The sequence below is a fragment of the Carex rostrata genome, chromosome 28 (genome assembly GCF_964058835.1).
Source record: "Carex rostrata chromosome 28, lpCarRost1.2, whole genome shotgun sequence".
In the NCBI taxonomy this organism is placed as follows: domain Eukaryota; kingdom Viridiplantae; phylum Streptophyta; class Magnoliopsida; order Poales; family Cyperaceae; genus Carex; species Carex rostrata.
The window spans coordinates 4039570-4061146 of record NC_135945.1 but is presented as its reverse complement, the minus strand read 5'-3'; the positions used below and the strand labels follow the sequence as shown (position 1 = coordinate 4061146).

The following is a 21577-nucleotide window of genomic DNA, read 5'->3' as shown; positions in this document are numbered from 1 at the left end:
AAATCTTTTTTTTTTAATTATGGTTTATAATAAAAATTCGGAATAATGTCCCCGTATAAACACAGAAAGGCCACCGAAAGTAAGATAAATACATTTTTTGCAAAACAGCCCTTTCTACTATTGATATAACATAATTTGTAACAAAGTCGTCTATCCTAATTAAGGAATTCATATCACCAGAGGTACGTAGCTCAAATTTTGAGTTTAGATCCCAACCATCCAATCTGCTTCATCTATGTTACTTCATAGGATTCTGATCAAACAATTCGGATCTAAACTCAAAATTTGAGTTACTTCAAAGGATCCAGACTCGTCCTAATTAAGTATCAAAATAAATCAATCACAACCATATTATTAAGCTTTGTGTTACAAATCATAGAATTTATTAAAAGAATACATCATTAAATATCTCATGATTTACATGTTACAATTTAATGTATATATAAGAGTTTTACATGGCGCAAGGAGCCGTTGAATACATTTTCTAATTTATATTCCTGACCGTTCCAATTTAACCTATTTTTTTATAAGCTCTGTAAACATATAATGTTATAATTTGCAAAATGCCTCTCTTTATCCTGCCAGAGAGTATCGCGGTACCACTAATCTCCTCAATCCTCCCTTTTTATATATGGATTTACTTGTGTAGGTTGTGTTGTTGTTGTTGTTTTTTTTTTTTTTTTTTTTTTATATGAGAAATTTAGGAGTGAAGCTTTCAGATTCTATGTATCAGACACGAATGGTGTTAATTTTACAAAGTTTTTGAAAAAAGAAAAAAATAATGATTTACATGACAAGTCAAAAAAAAAAAACTTGTGTAAGTTGTGTTTATTTCAATAATCATTTGTTAATTTACGTATGTATTTCTAGTTTCACAGATATGAATTCAAATATCGTATTTAATACAACAGGTATCCCAAATACAGGTATCCAACAATACAATACAGCATTGGGAAAATTTGTACTGCATTATTTGTATATGAAAAAACGAATTTCAGATAAAAAAAATGAATTGCATCATCATGTGTTTGTCTGGGGGAAGCTTGTGCAGTCGTCCATATAGCGAGTGAAATAAGTCAAACTAAGAAGAAATTCAAATGGCAATACAATTAACTACACTTGGTTCGACACAGAAAATTAAGAAAGAAAATGAAAATGATGGGTTTTGATGTCACTGAATTGTCACTGTTCCTATTATCCTATGTCCATCATTATGCATATAAACATGTTGTGGATCCAATGAAATATATAAATGAAGACAACATAGTTTGAGATTAAATCTCATCACTTTGAGATTTGGGCTAGCATAGGAGGGCAATATTATTGGGCTTTGAGATTTGTGCCAAGTTAAAAAGAGCGGTCTAAATCCATTAATTGTAAAAGGTTCTTTTATGCATTAATATTGGAGAGGATGTGAATTCAATTGAAGCACGGTCTTCCAAACATAAAAAACTAATAAAGCTAATGTGATGCTTTTCGTCCATAATCATTAATTACTGTACAATTTAGATCAATCTAGTTCTGCATTAAATGCCACAAACCTTAAAATGATATTTGGGTCCCGATATGTATTTAAAAAACTGCTTATGCGATGTATTTTTGTACTATTAATATTGATATACATTCTAAAATATAATTTAAGCTCTGTCAATTTTGGGTTTTAATTTATTATAAAATGTAGGCATATTTGTTGAATTGAGTGAGGCTATATCTATTCTTCTGCTGCTGCTAGAAATTTATTTTAAAACTCAAAATTTAAATGATATTTATTTTAATATTAACATTTTGTAGCTTTATGAATTATAGAGCTAATTGTAAATTAATTCTTTTGATCCAGTTTTTACATAGATGCTCATTATCCACTGCGTCAGAAAATCAAATCCAATATATATTGGATATGAGCTGTGCGTGGCATCAATGATCGATCTTTGTTATTCATTTTAATGTTATTCATTTTAATCAATTAAAATGAATAGCACAGCACTTTGCGCAAGTAATTAATTTAATCGCCGTTTGAGCTAATACATGATGACCATTTATTTCTAAAATTCAACAGTTCAATTTCTTTAATACATATAGAAACTGTAATAGAGAATGAATGGGTATTTTAATTGTCATATATGTACAGATTTATTGTGTTAATGTTATTTGCCTATAAGTAACACATAATACTTGAAGAGCTCATCATCCAATAATCCCTCTAATAATTCATATTCTCTAGCTCTATAATTCATAAAATTCAATTTATTCTCCCACAAACAAATATTTTCTTTATAGTAAAAATATTATATATTTTGCTATCAATGTTAAAAGAAGCTATATCAACCTCTAGTATGGTTGCGCGAGCCCGTAGGTAGTGGAATACCGGCGTAACTTGGGAAAGCTTAACGGATTATTCTTGCGCTAACGACGGGAAGTTGCCTTAGGTCCATACTTTACAGCTCCGGGTAATAAAGTTTTAATTATATTATTGATTATTTTTTAATATAATTGTTATTTATTTAGTAATCAGATTTAAAACTAGTTGGATAATAACAAAATATATGTATACGTATGTAGCATAATTGATTAATCAGATAATTTAAATTAATATTTTGTTTACACAACTTCACTCCAAATTAATAAACTATTTCATCAAATGCTTGTTGTGAGGTTTTACTATTTCATCAAATTAATAAACTATTTCATAAACTATTTCATCAGTATATAAAATAAATATGTCATTATTAACATTTTTTTGAGGTTTTACTAATTTCAAATATATATATATTTCTAACTGCTTAATATTAACTTTTTCTTTGAGGAAATAATATTAACTTATGGATTTAGAAAAATATTTTATTCTCATTTTCAACACGTTAAACAAAATATAATGATAATATTCTAATCAAGATATGTCACTTTTTGACTCGTTTAAGACACGAGTTGACACAGTTTGATTAGAAAAAATCATTAACAATACAGGTCACCTATGAACCAGGTGCAAATGATAATCATTTATATCAAATGGGAGACAACAAGTAACCCTTTGAAGCGACAAAGAATAAAGGTGATAAAGAATATTGTAAGTGCTAGCTAGCTGTAAAGAACAAAGGTGATAAAGAATAAAGGCGATTAAGATATGATTGTAACACAGATTATAGTCATAGAGTTCTGCTAAAACCCCTAACGGGTTACTCGAACCTGGTCCGCCCGTATCCATTACCCGAGGTATCCGTACTCGTGCCTGGGTATAGGCGGGTAAACGGATACACGGGTACGGATTTGAGACGGACCGGACACCATCATTTGAAAAAAAAGCCGCCCAACCCGTACCCGCCGTATCCATACCTGAAATCCGCCTACCCAGACCCGTTGTACCCGTACCCGAACCCTTTTACCCGTTGTACCCACACCCCTTTACCCGTTTAACCCGTACCCGTTAACCCGTTATAATTTGAAATTCAAAATTTTTCAAAAAATCCCGCTGGTTCAGACAAAAAAAAACAGAAAAAAAACACAGAAAAAAAAGAAAAAAAAATACTCGGACCCTACCCGAGACGGACACGGGTATGAAACGGGTAGGGTAGAGTTTTTAAAAAAAAAACCCGCCTATCCGTATCCGTCCTACCCGAGTACCCGCCTACCCGAGTACCCGCCCTACCTGTTACCCCGTGTCGGGTTAATTTACCCGAGGTACCCGTACCCTACCCGGGAGCAAATCTCTAATTATAGATGTGGTCTCAATCTCCACTAGTACAGAAATGCAAAGCTTACACTAATATCGTTTATAGCAAATAGATTCATAGATGTGGTTCTTTATTTGCACAAATTTGAAATCCGTCTTCTTCAAATTTTTGTAAAAAATTTAGTTGTTATTTGCAAGATTAATGAAGTCAAAATATATAGCAAAATTGACTACTTTTTTTTCCGGAAAATGACAAAAAGGGAATGTAAAGTAGCAATTTTTCTAAATTATTTACCGCAAATATGTTTTTAGGTGTTTTTGGCAGGTTTTGGAGAAAGTCATCATTTTAGGACAAAAATAGAGCAAAAACGTCGTATTTAGGCGATTTCTGAAGATGACGTCTAAATCAGACATTTCATCGAGCATGCAAACACCTCACATGAAGTGCACAACATGTAAAATGACGAATTATCACAAAAATCCTCCAAGTCAGAATCCGTGCAGCATCATCTATGCCGTATGCGGCATATATAGCCTTAGACCGCATGATCCGTGGACTATCCTATTTTGGACCTTCTGATGGATCTTCTAAAAGAACACATTTTTCTGATGGACCTTTTACAGGAATACTTTTTTCTTGGAAGCCAAGCTATTTTTGAAAGATTATGGGTGGGCTCCATGCCCTCCACGATCCCACGATCTCCACCACCTCTATGATCTCCACTACTCCCTCTACCTTATCTATTTATTTTAGGAATACTATAAATACCGTTCTTGTATTTGAATTTAGCGTGCGTGTTTTAATTTCTCTTATATTTGATGAGCAGATAGCAGTACGTGATTCTCGTTTTTTTATTTTTTAATTTGAAATATATCTTTCTTATATTAACAATCAGTTTTATTTTACAGCACAATACAAGTCTACAACCAATAAAAATATATCAAACTATGAAAACTAAAATTATAAAATATTCCATATATAAGTTGAGTATCAAACGGTATATAAATTGAAAATCACCGATAAAGTGTTGATAAAAATAAAAGATTTATTTTACGAACTTCTAAAAAAAAATAATAATCGATTGTTAATTAATTTACCAAAAACTGATAACATATGGATAACATAACGCTTTAAAAACTTCTGTATTCTATAATAGAGGCTGTAAGAATCTCTTGTTACTGTAAACCATAGTAGGAAATACCGGTATCGGGATCGGAGTATCGGCCAATATCGGCCGATTCAGATCGGAAAATCGGACCTTTTGGCCAGAAGTTTGTTTTACAAAAAAATAGGAAAAAATTGATAAAAAATTAATTTGTCAATAATTCATATTTAGATAAATGATTACAATCAAATAATTCACTAATACAATATAATACAAGTATTAAAACTATAAACACACTCTTTCACTGCCAGAAACTATGTCGTGCTGGCTGGATCACTTCATCATCATCTGTATTATTATAAAAATGGTGATATTGTTGTCCGGAACCAAAAAGAGAAGACATTGTTGATCCAAATGAAGGATTGTTAACATCTTCATATCCACGGCCATTTTTATTAATAACCCAAAAAAAAAAGTTTTTTACAAAAGTAACTCCAAAATCTGAGTTTTTCCAAATATAACCAAACCGCCAGGCATGCTGGCGGTCCACTTCTATAGCGGACCGCCAGGGACACGGGCGGTCTGCTAGGGATAGGGATGGCAATGGGCTGAACCCACATGTATTTTGTCAATCCCAAGCCTGGCCTGCCTGTTAAAAACTAACGGCCCGCCTGCCTGGCCTGATCTGATGGGCCTAAAAATTTTGGCCCGGCCCGCCCATGGGCTTTCCCATCATTCCTTCGCCTGCCTGTCTGCGCCAATGGGCTGCCTTACCCGGCCCGGCCCGGCCGGCCTGGTCCAATCCAACATCAATTTACACAAGTTTCTTATACACCAAATTTTAATTTAACACTAAAATACCATACAAACAACTACAAACAATACACAAACAATACAAATACCACTAAAATCTATACAAACAAATACAAACAATGCAAATATCACTAAAATCCATACAAATACACAATAGAAATTACCACTAAAATCCATACAAATACAAGCATTGCACAATCAAATTACACAAAATAAAATTTAACACCAAATGACATAGTTCAACACTAAATAACATAAATTTAACACTATGAATATTCGAATAAACATCAACTTGCAAAAAAAGTTATGTTTTCTAATGAAAACAGAACCAGATTCTGTACCAATACATTATAAATGATTACATAGGCCACTTAGAATATTTGAATAAAATATCAGCTTGCAAAAAAATTTGTCATAAATCCAGAGCCAAATCATCTTGACTGATCGACATAAAAGCAGTAATGACCTGAGTTATATTTATGATCTAAGAGACTAAGATCTAAACACCTAAAGCACAACTGACCCTAAACCTAAAAAAATAATTAGCGCTTACTATAATTAGAGAAGAGGGAAAAAAATACCAGCTTTAGGGCTTCACTTGGCTGATCAAGAGAAGAAAGGAGCAACCCGAATCGGTGGCAGAGAACTAGTAGCGGGGCAGAACAGTAACTATATTACAAAAAAAACAATATTTCAGTCAAAATCAGAAACATATTTCACAGTTGATATATACAAGCAAATATTAAAGGTACCGGAAACCACAATTTCAACTGATTCCTTGCCCTACTTTGCCAGTAAACAAATAAAGTTCTTATACTCTGTTTCTCAAGTCCAGAAAATGAGCAAATTGTAGTAAAGCAGAAGAATTTCAGCACCAAGCAACAGCTGAATTAAAAAAAATAAAATAACAGATTTGACTGAAAAAACCTTTTCGAAACTTTGTGCATGAGTTACTCGGTTACTCCCCCAAAACCAAAATCTTTCATGAAAGACAGTGCTTGAACAATGACAGATTTAAAAAAAAAAAAAACTAAAGCAGAAAGCACCATTTCTTTCTCAATCAAAAGATGAAAATCTGATACCTCCAAGGAGAAGAAGCTGGGCTCTTGTTAGACTAATGGAGGCGGATTGGTGGCAGACTAGCGGGGGTCGCTTAGGTGGAGGCGGAAAGAGAGAGCGGCGCCACTTTTAAACTTGTGGTGAGGCCGTGAGATTCGATCGATTCTCTGGTGAGGAGCCGCGAGAGGAAGGAGAGCGGAGCGAGGCTCCGGAGTGGAGGAGTCGGACAGAAATAGGACTTCTGAGGAAGAAAGTGACTGTGGAGGCGAGAAGAGAGGAAGAGAGGAGTGCGGCGCTGGCTAAACCTAAGAGGGGTTTTCGAGTTTTCGTAAATCTTCGAAAATCTAAATCAGAGACGGGGGCAAAATAAAAACCTAAATTCTCATTCATTCAAATAAATTAGGCCCAGCAGGCTGCCTTTGGGCTTTGGCTGAATCCCATGCATGACCTGGCCTGTTTCTAGGCCCGGCCCTACCTGTCCTGCTACAGTGACGGGCCGACCGGGTACAGGCTTTTTTTCCATCGGGCCGGGTGGGATTGAGCAGGCTGACGGGCCAACGGGCCATTTTGCCATCCCTAGCTAGGGACCCGACCGCCAGCGTTCTGGGCGGTCCGGTTTTTATTTTTTATTTTATTTTTTTATTTTATTTTTTTTTTTTTAGAGATCTGATTTTTTTTCTTAATATTTTCATTTGTGAAGTTTTAGTTTTGCTTAGAGTATTTGCCAAAAAATAAAACATTTGATATATTTATAAGTGATGTCGTAACTCTTTATAACTTTCAATTGATTTGTCAGTTGGATATCACAAGTCTAAAGATAACACTAATTAAGGACTTGGCTTTGATTCAAAAAATTTCAAGCTCTGACAGCTTGTTGATCTTCTTCTCTATATTTATGGTACTAAAACAATAGTTTAGAGATACTAAAATATGTTCAAACCTCAAATTAGATCTCTGTCCATGCACAAAGCACCCTAGACTGACATCTGGTATGGTACTAAGTCCAAACTCAGCAGCCAAGCACTAGGCAAAAGCTACTGGTATAGTGCAATGCACTAAAAACATTAAATTTGACCTCTGTTGGTAAATCAGCAAGTCTGGACTGATACAGGGACCAAACTGAAAAAGTTATTACACCAGCATGTAGAGCCTTCAAAAATACACAGAATTGATACAAATTTCAATTTATTTGGATTTTTCTACAATTAGACAACATCACTTATAAATATATCAAATGTTTTATTTTTTGGCAAATATGATGCAATATGGTCCTGCGCATGCTTCACGAAAAGGGGCGTAACTTTTGATTCGTCCGTCGGATCGGGCTGAAATTTTGACAGGAACTCCACAGCCCAAAACTGGATTTGAAACAATCTATGATTTGTTTCGCCCATTTTTTGGCTCAGATTCGCGATTCGAGTCTTCCTTCATGGACTTTTGGACCTTTCTTTATAATTTTAGAGTTTTTAGGGTCTTTTATGTTTTTTTTTTATGTATTTTCTGTTTTTAGGGTTTGTATTTAAACAGACGTCATGTCTTTTGGCAGAAGTTAGTTCTTGATGTATCAGTTTTATTAAAGAATTGAGAATCTGTGTGATCTCAGAACCAAATCTATCTTTCCATTACTTTTTTTCCAATTTCTTGATTGTTCGTGCATCAGCAAATACCCTAAGCAAAAAAAACTAAAACAAATGAAAATATTAAGAAAAAATCAGATCTCTAAAAAAAAAAAAAAAAAAAGCGGACCGCCCAAAACGCTGGCGGTCGGGTCCCTAGCAGACCGCCCGTGTGCATGGCGGTCCGCTATAGAAGTGGACCGCCAGCATGCCTGGCGGTTTGGTTATATTTGGAAAAACTCAGATTTTGGGGTTACTTTTGTAAAAAACTTTTTTTTTTTGGGTTATTAATAAAAATGGCCGTCATATCCATATGCATATGGTGGCTGATTATACCCCCCGCACTAAACTCTGATATACTCGACATCTCATCATAAGAACTAACATTTTTACGTCTTGTTAGTTCATTAATATTTTTAAATCGCGTTTCCCTTATTTCAATTCCTGAGGTAGAGCCCCGTGGTTGTTCTCTGTGCTTATTATCAGGTTCATAATATTCATTTTATTAATCAATGTATGTGACTTCACTCTAAATTAATAAACTATTTCATCAAATGTTTGTTGTGAAGCATGCAGTATATAAAATAAATATGTCATTATTAACATTTTTTTGAGGTTTTACTAATTTCAAATATCTATAATATATATTTCTAACTGCTTAATATTAACTTTTTCTTTGAGGAAATAATATTAACTTATGGATTTAGAAAAATATTTTATTCTCATTTTCAACACGTTAAACAAAATATAATGATAATATTCTAATCAAGATATGTCACTTTTTGACTCGTTTAAGACACGGGTTGACACAGTTTGATTAAACAAAATCATTAATTAATAATTCAGGTCACCTATGAACGTGCAAATGATAATCATTAATAATGCAGTTCATTAGAGGAAAGGCTACGAAAAAGGCACCAGCCATTCTTAACCTTTTGCATGTGTTAAATCTAATTTACCTTTCAGATCTCGTGGTCATTTGTTAACTCAATTGCACGCGGGGCATCTGCAACAACAGCTCCTGAAGAAAATATAAAAATAAATGGATGTAGTAATAAATTTAGTATGTCTGCAATTTAATCTAAAGTTTACAAACTAAACTAATATATGGCCCTTTGCACTAGTGTTTTGCTATACCCGAAATGGGTTAAACCCGTTTTACCCGGCCCGTACCCGTTACCCGTTTGACCCGTACCCGTTGCCCGGGTCAAACGGGTAGACGGGTACGGGTAATATACGGGCCGGACAAGGCATTTGAAAAAAAAACCCGTTGTACCCGCCTACCCGTACCCATTACCCGTTACCCGTACCCGTTACCCGTACCCGACCCGTTACAAAATTTGAATTTCAAATTTTTTTTGGCGGCCTCCTTTTAAAATTCAGATCCAGTGCAATTCCTCACTGAGTAGAAATAAATATGCTACAATCCCTTCTGCTACAATCCTAAGGGATTGTAGGGTCCGTCCAATTCCAAATCCAACCTTTTATTTAAATCTGCTACAATCCTAAGTAAATCTGGGCCGTTCGTTTCTATTAAACAAAAAAAAAAAAACCCGCCCGGACCGGACCCGTACCCGTCAACCCGCAACGGGTACGGGTAATAAACGGACCGGATAGAGGTTTTGGGAAAATTACCCGTCTACCTGTCACGGGTTTTACCCGTACCCGGCCTACCCCTTTACCCGTCCTACCCGTTACCCCTAACGGGTTACCCGGAACGGGTCACGGGTAACCCGTTAGCAAACCACTACTTTGCACCTACCGCTCTTTTTATTAGTGGGACCCACTTCATACATCTCTTAATTAATTAATTATACATGTGCAGCATGCATGCTGTTGTGTAAGTTAAAAGAAATAATTAACTACATGCATGCCCAATCCAAAGAAAGAATTAACTACATTCATGCAGCAGCCGTACATGGGTCCTTTAATGGGAGGCAGTCAGACAGGTACAAGTGCTCATCTAGCTAGATATTAAATTCAGATCCCCTAATGTAACTCAGACTTTGAGTTCGGTTCTCGACCGTCCAATAAAACAACTCCAAAAATCTATCATATTTCGCTATTTTTTTATTTATAAAATAATGAAATTAATCGAGTGGAAGTGTGGAACTAGGTTGTTCTCAACTTCACCAAGCAGAACACCCTAATTCTACTCAAATCAATAAATATCTAGTTTGATGATAGAAAAGCGGTCCAACAGCATCATTGGCCTTAGCTTGAACTTATTTGAATAGATAAATAAGCGGTCCCACTCAGCAAAGAAGGTGCGTGAAATGAGAAAGCAAGTACCGAATCTGGGAAAAAAGAAAAAGAAATTTCACCCAGCAAAATAGTGAGAGAAATAGAAAAGTTAGCCCCGCAAAAAAGGAATTCCACTCAGCAAAAGGTATCTGTTCTATAAAATTTTAAGATGTGCACAATTAAAGAGCAGACAGTCAATTGTAATTAAAGACACATATCGTGACAAACTTACGAAAGAAGCAAGCAGTATTGGCGCATCAATAAAAAATAAAATGAAGCAAATAAAGATGCCTATGATCTCTTCATTTCTCTTTCAAATATACACTAACTACAGTGCACCGTCGCGAGTACACTAACTTATCCTTTATGTTTTCCTTTTTGTCTAATTTAAACTTAAATCAAGCTCTCTAAGTCTCTATATATAACCGTCTCATCTCATGTACTACTAATCATCCCCAAGAACAAAGAACAAAGCTAAATCACTTTCAACCCCCTCCCAGCAAATTAAAGAGGAAAAAAAGAGAGAGAGACAAAGACCTTCCCACAATCGAAAATACATGGCAGAGGCAATTGTGAGCGCTGTGTTGGGCAAGCTTGCTGATTTCTTGATTAATAAAGCTCAAGATCAACTGGAGGATGTGCGTGAGCAGATTGAACAGATGCAGCAGGAACTTCGGTTGATCCATGCTTTGCTAAGAGATGCCAATTCCAAGCGAAACACAAATGAATTGGTAACAGAGTGGCTAAACCAGGTCAAAGAAATTGGCGACAAAATAGATAGTGTCATTGATACCTTCCGGGTTAACATTGAACAAACCGGTCCAGAAAGTTCCAACTGGCTCAGAAAAAAGATGGCGGCTGTTAAAAGAAGCTATAAAACATACAAGCACGGCATGCGTAAAGAGCTCGAAGGTATCACACAAAATCTCAATCGGATTTTGCAGCGTGGAATCCAGTTGGGAATTCAGGATAAGCTTGGTGCTCTCGATGATGTTGATGATTTAGATCCTTCTGATAAGCTTGATGATCCAGAAGTTGTTGGCCTTGAGGATGACAAGGGCAAGATTATCAAGCAGCTGCTTGATAGCAGCATTTCAAGGCGCACGGTGCTCTCGATTGTGGGCACTGGCGGCCTCGGCAAAACCACCCTGGCCAAAAAAGTATACAAAAGGTACATGTGCTATCTTTTTAACTGATGTTTTTATATGAATTGCATAAAAGATTGTGATTTCTTTTTTACATTTTTTTAACAAGAAAATTAAATCCCAAAACCAACTCGTTTCTAAGAACTCAACTGCCCAAATTAATAAGATTATTTGTTTATATTTCTTTTTATCAGGTAAGGAAGAGGGAATTTTTGTCATGAATCTTCATTACTGTTAGTAATTAATTACCTTATGCATATTTATTAACTAGAGCATCCTGTCACTTCCTTTTAATGGTGAACAAAATCCCTGTTTAACAGAAATTAACTAAATACTATATGAGGTAAATTCATGACAGTGAGTTATATCAGTGTTGTCAAAAACGTCCGTTTAGACTGATTAATCGGATGATTAATTGTTGGCAGTGACCAAACCATTAATTTTTTTCTGACTAATCGGCTGATTATTCCCGATTAATCGTTTGACGGTACTTTGTCCGTCCGACGAACGCATACCATTATTTGCAACACTGGGTTATATAAAGGGATTGTTTAGTAATTTAATTGAATTGAGAAAAAATAAATTCTGACGATCCGTAAACATGCACATAAATATACTGAAATGTTTCATGAAAAAATATACTGAAATTTTACTCAACTACACCAATATGATTCTGATAATTTTTTCCATAAATAATAACTGTAATATTTACGCTTAATAAAAATTAGTTACTCTGTTTTTGGTTAATAGAATTTAAGAGATGGTAATTTTCTTAGCTTCATGGTAATTTTTGCACAAAGACTTGATTAAATTAGTCTTCTCCTTACATTATGTGGTCCAAATCTTCTTAAGAATACAGATAATCAATCCTGTAACATGGAAAAAAAAATTGTACAATAATAAATGTACTCTCTTTGGACTGCTTTATTGTACAATAAAAATATTCTCTTTAATTGGACTGTTTTTTCTTGATCTAACCAATGTATTCTTGTAAGCACATGCAGTGCGGAATTGGAGAGGCACTTCCATTGTAGGGCATGGCTGTCAATTTCTCAAAAGTACGATTTAAATGATCTCTGGAGAGAAATTCTTTACTCAATTGAACCTCAAATGAAAAATAAAAATCCACCCATAACAGATGGGGATTTAGTGCTGAAGCTCAAGAGCTCGTTGAGACGCAAGAGATATTTAATTATCCTAGATGATATCTGGGACATTAATCTTTGGGAGCAATTGGAAAAAGCATTACCCGATGAGAACAATGAGAGCCGTGTGATAATTACCACCAGAAATCTGGATGTTGCTAAAGCGGCTGATTGCAATACAGATATACATAAAATTGATTACCTAAACGATGCTGAGGGTCTTGCTCTCCTCTTCAGAAGGGCTTTTCAACGACAGATACAATCTGAGAACTACCCTGGTGATCTCCTGGAAATCGCCAAAAGATTAACAAAAAAATGCGGTGGGTTACCATTGGCATTGGTTGTGCTAGGTGGTATCCTCACAAGGAGAGATCGCACCTACAGTGCTTGGAGCAAAGTGGAAGAGACCATAGATTGGAGTAATGAAGATGGGGAGAAGTGCATGCAGATCCTAGCCAAGAGTTACGAAGACTTGCCAGATCATCTCAAATCATGTTTTCTTTATTTTGCTGCTTTTCCCGAAGATTATAGGATTTCAGGAAGGCACCTTACCGGAATGTGGATGGCTGAAGAATTCATCCCGAAAGGTAGATGTGGAACAATGGAGGATAGAGCTGAGAAATGCCTTGAAGAGCTCGTGCAAAGGTACATCCCTTTTCAGTTCTAACTTTGAAGGTACTTGTCTGGTATAAAAAAGGTCCTCATGTATTTTTGGTCCAGCCCAGTCTCATCACATTCAGATCAAATGTATAACTCCCTCTCAATTCAATCAGTGTCCGGTACACATGATGCACGACTCCTTAACATACCTTGTCAACTGAAACAAAACAAATGGAACGGAGAGTTCGATAGTGCAACGGTTATTTTACGGCTAGCTTTCAAATAATCGATTTAATAAAAATATATATTTTTTAAATAATATAAATTAATTTAAACAAATATGTTGGACCTAATTAACTATTATTTGGTATCTCTTTATAGATAGTTAGATATTATTAACATTTAGCTAGATATTACAGAACATGTATATATAGTTCGATATTACTAAACCATTTTCATTTTGTTTCTCTTGCAACTAGAAATCTTATTTATTGGTCCTTAGCAAGAGTACGTATAAATAATATACGAAGGCAGTTTCCGAACGTGTGTGGGGAACACCAAATTAATGGTAGCATTTATCGTAGTTGACCTCATAAGGCAAGTTGCAAAATCAATAGTCAATACAAAGGCTAAAAACAATAAGCTAGCTAGCATATGTTAATATTGTGAACAAGTCGAAAAGAGAAGTCATATTTAAGTAATTTTGTAAACAAACTTCTTTATATTTGTATGTCATTGAATGCTTGTGCCATTTGGCGAAAATGTAAGTGTGCTCAGCTCAGGTATGTAGAATGCTCTGATCTTAACTGAAAGGAATTAAAATTAAGTTTTACTTTAGAAAAAGGTACAACAATATTTTTTTTTGATGAGTTGCTATTCTTCGTGGCTTACATATGTTATCATCGTTAATTGTAGAAGAAATTGTGGATACTCAATTACAAACTTTTTGGCAACAAATTATTTGTTACAGAAAAGATTGAAAAATAGATATTTTGTTGTTTGTCAATGTTTCATAGAGTTAGATATAACGTTGCATGATTGTCATTAACATGGTTATAATTAAGTTTGATATCGACATTTGTAGATATATATGGAGGATGCGTAAGGTACTGTATTTAGGAGTCAAGGACGGGTGGCACTTAAGCCTCCCTTGGTCCAAACAGTCAATCCAAGCTCAAAACCTTTTTTTTCCTAGCTCTCGGAACAAACAATTCGTTTTTTTTTTTCGATTTTCAATGTCCAAACAATCAATCCAGACCGTTAGATGTTCAATCTATATTAAAATGTGCTTGGAGACCAAATTTTATATTTTTTGAATTTTTTTACTATTTATTAAGATGATTTGAAAATCGTTGTTTTTCAATGGTGTAGAAATTTAATAAAAACAAAGATTTTGAAACCATCTTAATAAATAGTAAAAAAATCTCAAAAGATATAAAATTTGGTCTCCAAGCACATTTTAATATAGATTGAATATCTAACGGTTGAGATCGACTAGCTGTTTGGACTTTGAAAATAAAAAAAACGAGTCATTCCTAGAGCTAGAAAAAAATGTTTTGAGTTTAGCCAACCTCTATATATATATATTTTATAAAAAGATATTTCTTTACTAAGATCTTTTTGAAAAAATATAATAATATATTCATTGTTTAACTGTAAACTACAGATAGGAGGGAATGAAAATTAAAGAAAACATAATTTATAAGTTACTATTTTTTCATTCTCTTATTTGATTGGTCTTGTGTTCTTTCGTTACACTATAATTAGAAAAGTAAAAAAATAAATAAAAGCTTTAGAAGATTACATGAAGTTAAAAGAATAACCTCTAATTACTATACTCATCAATTAAATTCTAAATTATCTTATAATTTGAATAGTAAAACAATAAAACCTTTAGATGATTTAAGCTAAAATAATAACCTCTATTTACCTTACAAATCTATTAAATTTTCAATCAAGTATAAATTTTCTTTCTCTTGTATTACTACTCTTCCTCTGTCCTTCATCCAAACAAGATATAATAGTATATCAAGAAATTCATATTTGACAACAAAATTTTTGGAAAGAGTGGAGCACTAAGATAGCCCGATATTTTTTATTTGACAAAAAAAAATGTGGCTAATTAGCTTTGGTGATTAGTATGTCTATAGCTTTGTTTTCTTTTCTTTGACGAAGGATGAAAGTCTAGTCTTCTAAATTCTAATATACATAAATGATAATTTCATCTGGATTTCAAATTTGTAACTTTTCACACAACATTGTTTTTTTGCCAGTAGATTAAAGTTCGGTTTTCGTGTCTACAATAAGTTGGCTACAACATATTTTTCGTGTCTACAACAGTTTACTGAAAATCACACGTTGTTTTAACAACATATTTTTTATTTGGCGCAACATTGAGGTAAGAGAAAAAAAAATCATTTTCAGCGTACTGCGCTTGCTTAAAAAGGAAGCTAATACAAAGTAGAATACGGAGCATCTTCCACTTGCCTAATTTGCTTAATATCGTTTAAAAAAATATTAAAATCTTAAATTGGAAACTAGACGTCTAATGTCACCAATCTTGATTGATGAGTTGCGAATTAATTTAAAAGTCATATTTTTTGTAATGAGACTGCATGCAATTTTTATTTTCATTTTTACTAATGGCTTCCCGGTACGGTACCCTAGCATTTGTCATATGTTCTTCTCGATAATTGAACCAGTGTCTTTCTAAAAAGAGACGAGGTCTCGTGCCACTGCACTAAGCTCATGTTTCTGAGACTGCATGCAATTAATAAGGAGCTGTCAATTAAAGATGGTTAAAACAATTATTTTTAAAATATTCTCTCACCTCAACATTGCATTAGTCAAAATATTGATGTAGATATCCGCACGTGTGCTATGCTATATACCAACAATTTAATTTAGCACATAAAGAGTAATTACTATGAGTCAAGTAAGACATGGGCTGTAACGACTGCTTACAGTACGAGGCTTATTTAAATAACAAATTAATACCATTGAGTATTAGATGTAGTTTTTAGACCTAAATAAAAGAGGACAACAATATATATTCTTAATTAATTGCTTCACTGTCAAGCAATACCAACATTTTTAATTTTATCTATATACAAACAGTTGTAATGTAACATAATATATCCACTGATCAAAACAAATTTAAATGCAACTTAATATATTAATTAGCTGAGTAAGAATTAATTTTTATAGTAATAATTTTAGCATTTCGAGTTGGCCAAATATATTTTATATAACTATCACTGCATATCTGAAATCCAAGTGGGACCTTCTTAAGGAATACCTACCTATATATATGGATGAAAGATATAGCCAAGTGTTCATTTTAATTTGACTTAAAGAAATACCTCCATATTCATAAACAAATATTTCCCTTCTTCTTTGATGTTAATTGTATGAAAAAAATACTATTGTAGGTGCTTGATTCAAGTTACCAAAAAATCTTGGAACGGCTACTGCAAATACTGTAGTATGCACGATCTTCTACGGGACCTGGCTATTCACAAAGCCAAAGAGGAGAACTTCTTCACCGTATTCTCCAAAGCAGAAGAAAATGTTAACCAGCTAGCGGCTAGAAAGCCGCGCCGTGCGGCACTGCAATTTTGCACCCTCACCGAAGATGGTGTATATTCAGAAAACACTTGTTCTTTACTCTGTTTTGGTGAAGAGGTTCGTGGGGTTAGAAATAATAATGGTTTTCGTCTATTTCCCGTATCAAAGGTTTGTGGGTTTAGCAAACTAAATTATAGTTGTTTTAGTCTACTTAGAGTGTTAACCTTGCAGAATGTAGACATGACCAAATTCACTCCGAGACAGTGGCCGAAGGGCTTGATACACTTGACATATTTGGGTTTAAGAGAATGCCGTATTCCACAAGATATATTTAAGAAGTTTACCTTCAATAATCTAGAAACCATTGATTTTGAGAAATCGAGAGCAATAAATAATGCTGACGAAGATTGTGTAGGAGAAACTATAGATTTGTCTGATGCCGTAATCCCAACTCTAAGGCATGTATATGGATCCGGAGAATTCTGTTTACCATTAAAATGGAATCTACATCCAAATCTACAAACAGTTAAAAATGTGTCGATAAATACAGAATGTATTGCTGATTTAAAATGGTGTATCAACTTGCGTACGTTAGGAATTGAAATTGGTACAAGGGAATTACTTCCTTGGGGTCAAGTAGCGTGGCAAAACCTCAAGGATGTGCTGAGAAGTTCAGAACAGTTGGTATACCTTAGTATTAAATACCCCGTGCATGAGCTGAGAAGGACTTCAGTACAAATGCTACCATTTGGGGGGACAAAAGACTTACCTTGTCATGGGAAGATACAGAAACTACGTCTCCATGGAAAGTGGGATAGAAATACATATGTTCGAAGTCTTGAGATGTTCCCAACAAACCTCACCAAATTGACGCTCGCATTTTCTTGGCTCCATGTAGATCCAATGCCCATATTGGAGAGGTTGCAGAGCCTCAGTATACTTAATTTAACTTTTGACTCATATGTGGGAACTGGGATGATTTGTTTAACCGGAGGGTTTCCTAAACTAAAAAAACTAAAGCTTCATCGCTTGTCTCAACTATGGCATTGGGACATAATAGAGGGAGCTATGCCCATCCTTACTCATCTCGAAATTAGCGATTGTAAGATGTTGCACGCCTTTCCCGAGCTACAAAAGGTGCGGACCCTTCAAGAGCTACTTGTAAAGTGGCCCTCACATGAGCTACGTGAATCTATGCAAGGAAAAGATCTACACAAAATTGAGCATATCCCATCTGTGCGTATATGGTGAGATCTCATGCTTCTTTGATTGTAAAATTTCTTTACAAATTCCTCAATCTTAATTTGCTATTCATATACTTTGCGTAGCTGCAAGTCTTTAATTTCGATTATCAGCTCTTTTTTATTATTTTCACTGTAATTTAACTACTCTTAATTATATGTTGAGCAGGCCGGAAAAAGAAGAATACATGCTTAATTAGAGACGAAAGGTCAGATTTGAGTCTCATTATAATATTATAAGTTCCTTTATTTTAGTTTGTTGTTCCTGCACCGTTCAACTTTTCATACTTGCCCGTTGTTGTAAATGCTAGATTTAATTTTCTATTGTTAACTATGCATTTTCAGTTTTTATAATTGTAATTGTACTTATTAATTGCATGGATTTTAATTGGGTCGGATTGTTGCCATATACTTAAATTCGTTTATTAATTGCATGGACTTGAATCGATCTTTGGTTGTAACATTAAATAAATATTTGATGCATAGTATGATGCGAACAGGGGCGAAATTTTTTCTAATATTTCTTTCTTTTTAATTGAATGGACGACAGTTCGAATATTTTTGTTCTGAATATTACCAAACAAAATCTCATATTTTACAATAGATCAAACGATGAGAGTCAAATTATTTCAACTCATCCCCAGTGCTGATATTTTCGTGTTTTTTAAATTGTATTGTATGACAATAATATCTCTAATTTTAAATGTTTCACAATATTATACATAGCTTTTAAACATATTTATTTATAATCATTTCTACATACGTTTCATTGACGTCATACTGTACATCAAATGTTTATATATTACATAACTGAGTGAAAGAAATGAGAGACCTCACCTCCAATTACTTAATTACATATTATTTTCGATAAACACACCTAATTATATTAAAACCTAATTAGTATTTTATAAATTTCTATTTATCTACTACTGAGATATTCATAAACTCCAGTACACTTGAAGGACCCAACAGATCACCAGAATCTTTCTACCACATATTATTTCCAATAATTTCATTCAAACGCGTGAACCCAACCCATTTAAGCTCAAACCAAACCGAGTGGATACTTTTTTTAGGTCAAAGCTAATGATCACCACCTGAGAACCCAAATCCAACCCAACCCAACCCAACCCATCATGTGGCTTAAATTAAGCAGCAGTACTCACTACAACAAAGTAGACACTTTTTGCGAGGGAAAAAAACGCATTTATGACGGTCGCCCGTCGCAAAAAGTATCGTTGCAAAAAGAAAAAGCTGAACAATAAGAGTAGTCCGTCGTAAAAAGTCATTTTTTTATTCTCACGAAAAGTGTCTCGTTCTTGTTGTGACTCCCTGGGCCGTGAAAAGTTTTTTTAAAACAAGTGACGGAGAAGAGAGGCAGAGTCGCAAGCCTTACTCTTATAGTTAATTCGTATTCATATATTTAAGATATTTAAATTGAATACGAACAATTTTGAATATGGATATAAATTGAACAAAAAAAATACATATATGAATACATAAATAATTAAGATATTTAAATATCACCTATTCTCATGAAAAATAGCTGCCAAATATTTTCATAACAAATAAAAGTTAAAAAATACATATATATAATGACGATAAAAATTAATCACTAATTATTTTCATATTGTAGGTCAAAATATATCAAGATATATAAATCTTAATAAAAAATGAAACACAAGCAGATATAATGAAATACTTAGATCTTAAATTAATTATGTATATGTAGCCGTATTTGCCTGAAAAATATCCATATTCGCATCCGTATGAGCCAATATTAGAAATTAATACATATCCGTATTAATTCGTTAAATATTGAGATCTATTTTCTCTGTCCCAATTTATTAACAAGAACGTGATTGTTGGGTCCTACTTGACATAGACTAATGACTAAACAACCGCCATGAATTTTTGAGTGGACAAATATTCCTTGACTTAAGCAACAACTGTACATGTGTATTATATATGACCGCAATCTTTCTTTCATTATTTGACTAACAATCAGATATTTTTATGTTGTACGGACTATCAAACAGATATCTTTTGACTAGTTCGATATGATAATTATCAACACCACAATATGTCATGCATTTATTCAATTTGTTAGACACGAAATAATTGTACGTATTGCTTTCAAAATTACATACCTCTTAGTCACAATAAAAAGAAAACACATTTTTTTAAACTAAAAGAGATTCATGAGCTATTAGATTAAAACAGGCAGAATTATAAATTAAAGAAACATCAAAATTACATATTTCTCCGGTCAAAATTTATAATATCACATGTATCCTTATAAATTTTAAAAACTCACATTCATCCAATTTAGTTTGATTCATGAACAATTGGTCCTGCAAAACAAAAGTTGCACTGAATCGATCAAAAAATAAAATTGGAATGACGGGATGAATAAGTGTCATGCAATTTAATTTTATGACAAAGAGGAGAATAGGTTATAGTTATTTCCTCAACAAAAAAATTACGAGGTTGAGAGAATAATAACAATTTTTGCAAATTGAAAACTTGAAAAAAAAAATATAGGAATAGCTTAGCCCCTTTTCTCTCTCTCTTTCCGTCCTGACTGTAATTGTATAGTAACTTGAATTATAGGTGATAAATTTGAGTAGAACTAGGGTGTTCTTAAGTTCATCAAGTTTCTTAGTGAGCTTAAGTCTAAAACCCGTAAAATAAACTTCAAATAACGAGTCTGAACCGTTGAAACCTACCTATCTTAAGAGTGATGCGTCTACATGTGAAATTTTTAAACATTTGAATTGATTTAGTATAAAGTCAATCGGTCAAAATTAGAAGGTTAATAAATTAATTTTAATGCATCCATTTTTTGAAAAAAATTTTACCACTTGACTTTATACTAAATTAATTTGAATGTTTAAAATTTTCACAGGTCGACGCATCACTCGTAAGGTAGGCGGGTTTCAACGGTTCGGATTCGTCATTTAAAGCCGATTTGATGGGCTCTAGACTTGAGCTCACCAAAGGACTTGGTGAACTTAAGAACAACCTAGTTCTACTCGATAAATTTTATTAAATTATTAGCAAATTTTGATGTGTGTATATATAATAAGAGTCTATATATCTGTAATTCACACACACCAAAAAATTATTATTGCAATTACTTTTACGAATGTAATTTTGTATTTGCAAAACTACACTCAGCATATTTAATTAAATTTGTCTATAAAATATAATAAAATTAGTAAAACTTCCGTACACAATAAATAAAAAGAGTTTTCTTTTTTAAAACTGATTTAAAAATAAAAGATACAATATTTTGGATTACAATAAAGTTGAAACTTGAGAATTTAAAATAAATATGGAAGAATGTTGAAAAGCTTTTTGAATATCAACGA

The 21577-nt window shown here is 33.6% G+C and overlaps 1 protein-coding gene across 1 annotated transcript; it reads left to right on the top strand.

The window, feature by feature from the left end:
* The first annotated feature begins 10938 nt into the window (after positions 1 to 10938).
* On the top strand, positions 10939 to 18598 carry LOC144545912 (disease resistance protein RPP13-like). Its single transcript, XM_078294476.1, has 4 exons — positions 10939 to 11676; positions 12655 to 13440; positions 16827 to 18209; positions 18373 to 18598. The coding sequence occupies exons 1-4, from the start codon at positions 11063 to 11065 to the stop codon at positions 18401 to 18403; spliced, it is 2814 nt and encodes a 937-aa protein (XP_078150602.1). The 5' UTR covers positions 10939 to 11062; the 3' UTR covers positions 18404 to 18598.
* Positions 18599 to 21577: the final 2979 nt, after the last annotated feature.

Bases quoted from the DNA above. Each gene is read 5' to 3' on its own strand.
- LOC144545912 (XM_078294476.1), top strand. From the start codon at position 11,063: ATGGCAGAGGCAATTGTGAGCGCTGTGTTGGGCAAGCTTGCTGATTTC. The intron at 13,441-16,826 runs GTACATCCCTTT...ATACTATTGTAG, and splicing joins CTTGAAGAGCTCGTGCAAAG to GTGCTTGATTCAAGTTACCA. The intron at 18,210-18,372 runs GTGAGATCTCAT...TATGTTGAGCAG, and splicing joins ATCCCATCTGTGCGTATATG to GCCGGAAAAAGAAGAATACA.